This window comes from Pyrus communis, chromosome 11, assembly GCF_041283825.1.
Source record: "Pyrus communis isolate YQ-2024b chromosome 11, ASM4128382v1, whole genome shotgun sequence".
NCBI classification, from domain to species: domain Eukaryota; kingdom Viridiplantae; phylum Streptophyta; class Magnoliopsida; order Rosales; family Rosaceae; genus Pyrus; species Pyrus communis.
In genome coordinates, this window is record NC_142575.1 from 28,099,583 (window position 1) to 28,109,389 (window position 9,807).

At 38.4% G+C, this 9,807-nt stretch overlaps 1 protein-coding gene across 1 annotated transcript; it reads right to left on the reverse strand.

Moving 5' to 3' along the window:
- On the reverse strand, nt 1-2,916 carry LOC137737320 (uncharacterized). The gene has a single exon (XM_068476763.2). It carries the CDS (start codon nt 2,443-2,445, stop codon nt 70-72), a length of 2,376 nt encoding a protein of 791 aa, XP_068332864.2. The 5' UTR covers nt 2,446-2,916; the 3' UTR covers nt 1-69.
- Nucleotides 2,917-9,807: the final 6,891 nt, after the last annotated feature.

The window sequence follows — 9,807 nt, forward strand, 5'->3', positions numbered from 1 at the left end:
TTGAAAAGTTAAATATAATACATTTTATTCAAAAATCATTTGCATAACAATATTACAAGCTATAAAATCCTAATTCAAGCGTCCACGACGAGGTTTCATGGTCTGAAAATGTTCCATGATAGCTTCATTACCAATACATGAAAAAACATCTTTCTCAATGTAAACAACTAAGCTGTCACTCAACCATTGATCTCCCATTTTGTTGCGAAGTGGACCCTTAATGATATTCATAGCGGAAAATGCCCTCTCCACTGAAGCAGTTGCAACCGGTAAAACCAAAGCCAACTGAACAAGCAAATATACATATGCAAATGTTCGATGCAACCCTTTCTCCACCATTTTCTTAGCAAGCTCATTAATTCCCCGCAATTGAGAAAAATCATTATCAGAACGCACAAAATGAATGTAAATATCAAGTTGATCTTGAAGTGCCGATCTATCTCGATCCGTGAAATCTTTAGGATACATATGAGCAAGGCGAACAAGCTTCTCTTTATCAAAAGCTACAAATGAATCATTCGGACTCAAGCATGCCAAGCAAATAAGCAATTCGGTATTACCTTCAGCGAAGCGATCATCTAATTCTGTAAGTTGGAAATCAATGACCTCGAAAAAGAGCTCCACTTTGTAATGATGATGATTGGTCTTTCTTGGAGCCTTACGCAATGACTTCCCTTGAATGACATATAAATCATCCATATTAGGCACCTCAATTTCATGTTCAACACAAAAAGATGATACTTTATCAACCAAAAGATCAAAATTTTCATCATTCCTCATGCAACGTAGTTGTTCTTTACATGTCTTGACTAAAGCCATTGCATTCACAATCTCTTGATCTTTTTTTTGCAATGCTTGTGACAAATCGTTTGTAACTCCTAATATGGATTTCATCAAAAAGAGGAGGAACACAAACTCAAAAGATTGTAAATCTTTTAATAACCTTTTTGCTTCACCAACACTATCATTGTAGCAATCTTCAACAATCATGTCAAGCACATCCACCACAGATGAGAACATTGTAATCAAACTAATCAAAGCACCATAATGTGAATTCCACCGTGTATCCCCAGCACGTTTGAGACTAGTTTCTTGATTTAACCCTTGCCCCGTTTCAAGACAATCATTTTCAATAGCTTTCAAGAGATTTTCTTGTTGTTTCTCTCTAAGTGCATCACGACGCTTACATGAGCATCCAACAACATTTACCAAACTATTAGTCAATGTGAAAAAAGCGGCAACATCGGAGTTTTTCTTTTCTACGGCAACAAGAGCTAATTGTAGTTGATGAGCAAAACAATGAACATAAAATGCACAACTTTCTTCATCCAAAATTTTTTTTTTAAGGCCATTGAACTCACCTCTCATATTACTCGCACCATCATAACCTTGACCTCGTAGGTTGGAGTAGCTCAAGTCATGTAGTTTCAAGAACTCATCAATGGACTCCTTTAGTTTACTTGAAGTTGTTTCGGTAACATGTTGGACTCCCACGAACCTTTCAATTACTTGACCTTTGTTGTCCACATAACGCAAAATCACCGCCATTTGCTCCTTTGTTGAAATATCACGTGATTCATCTACCATTATAGAAAAGAATTTACTCTCTTTCACTTCTTTCATAATAGCCTTAATAGTTTCGAAGGCACATGAATTGACAATATCTTTTTGAATTGAAGGAGCTATTAGCTTGAGATTTCCCGGAGCATTTTCCAACACAACTTCCTTTATTTTCTCATCATGATTTGCAAGGAATTGCAAGAGCTCTAAATAATTCCCCCTATTATTCGAAGTGACACTTTCATCACGGCCACGAAAAGGAAGGCCTTGTCGCAACAAGAACTTAGTGCAATCTATTGATGCATTCAAGCAAAGACGATATTTCATACACTCTTCTTCTGATTGTTTGATCACAACTGCTTCAATATGTGTCTTTTGGTTCATTAGATAACTAGCCGCTTCTCTAGCTTTATTGTGGAAACTACCAATAGGACCAACATGTTTGTCAAAACATTCTCTTGCATTCTTCCATTTCTTAAAGCCTACCCCAGTGAAGGCATCGCTTCCTAATTGTGAAAAGTTGATTTTAAAGAGATAGCAATGAAGACAAAATGCCGCATCTTTAGATATACTATACTCCAACCAATCATATTCTTCAAACCACGAAACAACAAATCGTCGTTTTTTCTTTGCATGCAAAGTGTATGGGAACTCATACTTTATAGGCCTACAAGGTCCCATTTGCAAATATGCTCTGCGGACCTCATCTTGAATATTAGAAGGATAGTCATTCATTCGAATTCTTTTTCCCGGGTCTCTCTCAAGATTATTAAAATCAATGTCACACTCATTTTGTCTTGAGCTCGAACTACCCGAACAAGTAGATGATGCTATTGGCTTTGGCTTGAAAAATCTTTCCATATTTCTTATTTCTAAACTACACATTTAACCAAAAACACAAAACATATACCAATCAACCAATAAACAAAAATTCCATCTAAATTTCAATTATAAAATGAGTATACAAACATAAAACACATCAACAATCATATCAATAATAGACTAAAAATCTCCACCAATATCTAATATAATTTAATTGAGATTAGATTAAAATACCAAAAAACTTACTTGAATTTGGAACCAAATAGTGGTGGCTTGGAGAATTGAAACAAGTGGAGGTATAATATTGGAGTAATGTAATTATAATATTGGATTGGGTGGGATTAGAAATTTAGGGTTTTGGGTGAATATAAGAAAGATGGGGGGATTTGGGGGAAAAGCAGTGGAAGGAACGGGGAAAGGGAAGTGAAAGGGACAACAGGAAAGATGGCCCTTCAAAAAGAATATGTAATCGGTGCCTTGGTGGACCAATTTCAAACGTTGATTTCATTGGTTTAACAAAAAAAAAAAAAAAAAAAAAAAGGCCAAAACACTGCGTTTTGGACTAATTTTTTTAATGTCCTGTTTTCTTTCTTCTCCCCTGTTTTCTTCTTCTGCGTTGCAACCTGCAACAGTTGCAACCTGCTGCTGCAGCAACACAGACAGCCTGCACATGTCTCGTGTTCGAGTACGAGGGGTCCTGCGGAAAATTTCTAGCAACATTTTAGGATGGCCGAGGGGTCCTGGGACCTCCCAGGACCCTCTGTAGATCCGTCTCTGGGTACGTTTAAATTTACAAAAATCATTAATTGGTATGTTTATTTGCAATTTTGGTACGTTTGATTTTATACATATTGTTAATATTGGTACATTAATTTTATTTTGGTACGTTTTATTTTGTACACGTTGTGTATTGGTACGTTTATATTATTCTCAATCCTATTTTCTCTTAACGCACTAAAAGAAAAACTTATTTCAGTACGTTTGATTTTGTGGGATTTAAAAATATTTTAAACTATTTTGGAAAGAAAATATCTTAAATCGTAGATAATTATTGCTAAATTGTAGCATTATTGTGAAAATAAATTGAATCTAACCAACTTTTTTTGTTTTTCTTTACAATTATCTCTAACAGATGAGATTGCAATTAGAAGGCTAGATTATAGGAAATTTGTTACAATATAATGTGCATATAGCATCAAAATTATTACAAAAAAAAAGTTTAATCATATCACTAAAAGACGTGGATGTTTGATCTAAAAAAATCAAAACTGAGGAGCCTATATCAAAAGATCCCTTTATATTTTGTATCAACTTTCTAAAGAGGTAGGATTCACATGTGTTGCACAAGAGATCAGAATAATGTTACACTTACCACATTTTCCACATATAACATTTGGACGATCTCTCTAATATAGGTAGGATCCACCAACATACTGAATCTCATATCATGTGCTAACTTGACCAAAGTAATAAGCGAGTTAAGGTTAGAGTGTGCAGTTATACTTTGGATGCTTCGCCATAGAATAGACCGACCCAGTTATTTTTTAAATCAAATTTACATGTGTCAAACATACAGTCTGAATCATATTGTCAGTATAATAAGTAGAATAAATCCCACCGTCTAAAATTATATTGGTATTGCTTTGAGGTTTGTTATCTTGTATCTTTGTTTTAAGTGTATCTAGGCCTCCAAATATGTATGTTTTCTGGGTAATTGAATTTACTTTGATAATAAATATAAAAAACAAGGATTAAATCAAGAGTTACAAATCGAAAGAAAAATTAGTCGGCCAATGTCTAGTAGGTTTTGTACTTCGCAAATGAAATAGGGACTGGTTGATGTTAAGGTTTACATACTATCCGACATCCTTTCAACCAATTATACAAGTGGTGAATTGGGTTAAACCACGAAATAAGTAAGCCGTACTAAGTTTAGAGTAAGTTGAGATTACATCACAAAACTAATTGACAATATACAGAATTAATCCAATAACTTGTAAACACATACAAAATACCTTATTTTTCCAACGTCAAATTCACTCTTTCAACATATTTCATCTACAAATGAAGCTAGAAATAACCCTATATCCTAATATTAGGTTGTTCAAATAGAAATAACCGTATATCCTAATTCACTCCAACAGCCTTTTCAGTTATCATTTGTTTTTATCTTCTGCAATTGTCTATTTGCCTGTACAGGAGTATATTATTCTGGTAAGCACGATTTTCAGAATTGACGAACAAAAGCAAAAGAACAATAAATCAAGGCAAATAATTGACAAATTGTAGTTGGCTGACAAAGGATAACCTTCACGTGATAAATAATGGAGACGCTGCCACTAGTGGCCACATGCAGCAAATGCTTTTGAGAACACACATTTATTTCATTTATATTTATGATCTTTTTTTGTCAAAATATATTTATGATCGATACGCCGAGATCTCGATCCGTGTAGCTAGTTAGTCATGTTCAATAATTTCTTAAGTAAATTATATTTTACCTCTTCAAGTATGAGATCAATTGCAATCTCATATAACATGTTTAAAATATTTCAATTTTAGAGTGTGATATCCACACACATTTTTTTACTTCTCATACACCCTTTTAATTTTCAACCGTCGGATCGGATGAGTTGAAGAAGATCAAATGATGGAAATTAACAAAGGATGTGTAAGAAGTAAAAAGAGGTGTGTGGATAGCACACTCCTTCAATTTTATATACTTAGTTATATTTCTTTTTAGTTTCATACATCTGTTAAAAAATCAGTTAAGTTAATTGTTAAATGATGACAGGACAAATGTAAGGTTCACATTGTGCTGACATGAATGCCAACTTTGCACCAAGTGAATACAAAATAATAAAAAAGTATTATTTAATAAAAAAATCAATTTTTTTATAATTAAAAACTTAAAAATTTGAAAACAGGATTGGACAGCTTGGTAAAGGAATTTTCTTTTTTTTTTTTGGCTGTCGTCCCAATAACCCAGTCCTTTACATTAGTTCACACTCCTATACACTTTCAATCACCACCACCAGAACCCACGATCTCACAACTCGCTCGCAGCAAGGTCCATTTCGTCAACCTGAGTTCGATCTCAACATGACTCAGTAGGGCGAAAGGCAGATCCGGCGGCAGGCCTGCACTCGGTTCAGCCCCAACACCTCGATTTCGTTCGACGAGGTGGATGTGGACAACCCCTCACCTTGATGTTCTCGTGCTATAGCTCCGTGCAGTTCGCGGCCAATGAGGTCACGAAAGACTCACCAAGACGGCGATTAAGGATGATGCTTAACGAGGATGGATCGTTGTCAGTGCGGGAAGCTGTAGTAGTGCAAGAGGTTGCCGCGTTGGCATCGTCTGTGACGGAAGAAGCCAACGAAGGGGGAGAAGAAACGAGAAATAACATGTTGCCGATAGAGATGGGTGCGGCGTCGAGGACGGCAAAGCCGATAAGGATGTCGTTGATGGACTTGTTGGAGATGAACATGCAGATGGGGATGGAGTCGAATCAAGGAGAAGGCGGCGACGGAAGAAGCGTCCCAAACCAAGAATCAAATTCTTGGTTGCGGAGAACCACATAGGAAATGGGATGGAGTCGAGGAAGAGATGGGGTTATCGGGGCAAGTTTTGCCCAGATCCTTTTTTCAAATTTTTTTAGTTTTTAATTATAATCTAAATTGATTTTTTTATCCACTAATCTTTTTTTATTTATTTTTAATTCACAGGGTGCAAAGTTGGCATCTATGTCAGCACAAATATGGATCTTATATTTGCCACGTCATCACTTAACGGTTATTAACAAATTTTTTAACGAATGTATGAAACTAAAAAGAAATATAACTAAATGTATGAAATTGAAATATTTTAAAGATGTTGTTGTTTGGGCCCAAAATAATATTTTGGGCCAAGCTTAGGTTCGGCCCAAAGCTTTTCCAAATATATTATGGGTTGCCTAGTGGCCCTGGGCTGTTCAGAAAAGGTGATCGAGTCCTATTGCAAGAAATAGTAGTTTGGATGAGCGGATGGGTCGAAGAAGTCCCAATACGATAAGGAAGCCTAGTGCAATACGGATTCTTGACCGACAATGAATACGGCCTTAAAATGAGGGTGAGTTCAAAGTCCAAATAGGAATAGGATTAGTCGAGATAAAGTTGGAAAAAAAAGTCCCAGTTCGAATATGGTTTCGACTTGATCTTGAGGAGGTTTTGTGGCTATAAATAGAGAGCAAAGTGTATCATTCAGGGCTCCTCCAAATCAACACACAATTGCCCTGCGCAAACCTCTCAAACATTTTGAGAATTTTTATTTTCGTTTTCCGCCAACACATCTTCAATTTGGATAAACAGCACTGTGAAGGCAACCAGTGACATCTTCAGTTTGGATAAACAACACTATTGTAGTAGAATCAGCCGTTCCCGGAGCATCTTCAGTTTGGATAAACAGCACTGTGTCGAGGCCAACTGGTTATTTATCCAAGTCTCGGTCAAGACTGTTTTTCGAATCCTTATTGGTAGAGGTCATTTTAGTAGCCTTCTCGGCGAAGTAAGGTGTTACGAGTTGCAATATTCGGCACATTGAACGCCGAGTGATTTTATGATTGGATATTCACAAGTGAGTTTCAGAGTTCGACATTCTAATGACCGAACCATATTTACCATCAAGACACACATCACCTTTGAGTACTTGTGTCCATATAGTCTGGTGTCGATTCGACGTGTTTATACTCTCACGAGTATAATCACTGTGACCGAATCCGAGGCTGACGATTCGTAAAATTCGCAGAACTGGCAGCCTTGTCTTCAAGCTCGAGAATCCACAAGCCAAGACTTGTTCCTTCCTCGGCCGCAATCGCAAGATAAAGAAGTCAGCAACGCGCTCAACGCAACATCAACAAATTATACTCCTCGGCCAGGCTCGGCCAACGAGTTGGCAAGCCCCGCATCAACAGAAGGATGTAGTTAGCTCATTAGTTACTCGGCCTGCGCGCCACTTAGGCTTTGTAATTTTTAGGGTCAACATTTTGGCACACCCGGTGGGACCTTGTGCTAGACTTTTGGAGTTCATGACCATTGAGACACGGTCCGTAAAAAAGAAAACAATCATGGGAAAGTCAACAATTGACTTGCCAGTACAAGGCCCTGGACAAGATTTGTCTTAGGTACAAAATCCCCTCATTGTTGTGCCACTCGAGGCTACAAATGTGACACACCAAGAAAATGAAGTTTGTCTCGGCAGACAGCATCGTAACCCAGAAATTCCCAACCAAACTGCATGCATTTTCATCAAAGGAATAATGGAAGATTACGACGAAGACGTTGGGGAAGGTTCTGATCCCCCAACTAGGTCGTTTCTTCAAAGACGACTTGATGAACAATCTTGGTAGGTCGAGCAATCGATTGGCCAGAAAATGAATAATTTACTTGAGGCAATACAAATCAATAGTGATACATAGACCAGGTTGCTCGAACTATAGGTCAGTAAAGCCTTCGAAGATGGCCACATTGGCCAACCTCGACAGCTTCCTTTTAAGAGTGCCCCATTACAAGCCGAGAAAGAATATGCTCGGCTCCAACCAATTGACTTGAAAAAAAGAGGAGGATCAAGCAGTAGATCTGATGGACCTGACCAGGGAGTGGAAGCAGCATCCGTCAATATGACCGAGGTCCAAAGGATGATTGATTCGGCCTTAAAAAAGGGGCCGAAGTTCCCAAAGTTCATTCATCTGTACCCGGCTTATGTGGAAAAGTTCGAATATCCTAAAGGCTTCAAGATCCCAGACTTCAATCTTTTTGCCGGAGAGTCGTCCTTATCTTTGTTAGAACATGTAGCTAAGTTCACTGCACAATGTGGAAACGTTAATAGCGACTTCCATAAACTACGGCTATTTAACTTCTCACTAACGGGTTCAGTCTTTGCTTGGTACATCAACCTCCCACCAAACACCGTCCAGAGTTGGGATGAATTGGTTGAGAAATTCCATGAACAATTATATCGACCAGGGATGGAAATGTCTGTTTCATCATTAGCTAGGATGGTTCAAGCTTCATATGAATCGCCAATAGAATACTTAACAAGGTTCAAGTTGGCCAGGAATTGGTACCGAATACTTCTCCCTGAAGTTGAATTCATCAGAATCACTCTAAACGTCCTGGACGTGGAATACAAAAAGAAATTCCTGGGGGCAAATATCCGAGATATGTACGAATTGGCTCAGTACATTGAGAAGTATGATTATTTGATCCGATAGGAAAAAATCTCAAAGTCCCCATCCCGGGGAACGATATACAAGAATCCTACGGTCAGCTACACATTGGCCGAAAGCGAGGATCCCCAATACACTAGATGCGGCCGAGATAGTAATAGACAAACCATACATTTGCAAAGCATTAGCTCAAATCAATCCCAAGGATACCAAAACCCGCTCGGCCTCTGAAGAGACGATTAAAACATCAAAAGTTTACACTTTCGACATCACCAAGGCCGATGCAATTTTCAACCAGTTGTTGTTAGCAAATATCATAAAACTTGGCCCAGGACACAACATTCCTAAGGCCAAAGAGTTGAAAGGCAAAACGTATTGCAAGTACCATAATTTGAACAAGCATGCTACCAATAATTGCGTTGTGTTCCGTGATGCGATTCAAAGTTGGATTGAGAAAGGTAAGTTAAAATTTCCTGAGAAACAGATGGCGATTGATGTCAATCCCTTCCCCTCGACCATAATTGGCATGGTGGATGCTCATCTCCCTAAAAACAAAGGGAAAATGAAGGCTAAATTCGTCCCAGTACAACATGTCCGTAAGCAGAATGGTAAGTCGAGACTTAAGATTGATTTATTTTCAAATGAACCACCTACGAAATCTTCAGGGTCGGCCATCGTCAAACCTATGTCGGGTTCTAGCTTCGAAGAAACTGATGAACCAATGGGTTTGTGCGGCCGTTGTAAAACACAAATTGCCCTAACCGAACCTGAAGAGAGAACACCTCAGGCTCCAACTTCATGTTAGCCGTCCACGACCGCAGTAAAACCTCTGAAGGAACTCGGTGCCGGCCAAAGCTGGCAAGTGTTCGGGAGACTTGGCCCACAAGTACAAGCAACAGATCCAACCCCAGTCAAACGACGTCTTGACTTTGACACGCCATTCTATAATGAGGATTATTACTTGCGTAAGTCCAGCAGTTCGAGTTCATCAGTGGGTCAAAAAACCTTCAAGCCACCTAAGCCATATGACCAACGTTGGTACAGTTACAATTCTTCGACTGGCATGTATACGGCGTTATCCAAGTCTCAAAAACGTCATCATCAGCGGAGAAACTGCATGGCCCTACGACAAGAAGCACAAGCTAATTCGACTACTCGGTGGCAACCAAAAGAGGCAGCAGGAAGCGGCGACGACCGACCTACCCCGACCATGATGGCCA

What these genes read in the sequence shown, in the direction of transcription:
- LOC137737320 (XM_068476763.2), bottom strand. Translation starts at nt 2,445, where the DNA reads ATGTGTAGTTTAGAAATAAGAAATATGGAAAGATTTTTCAAGCCAAAG.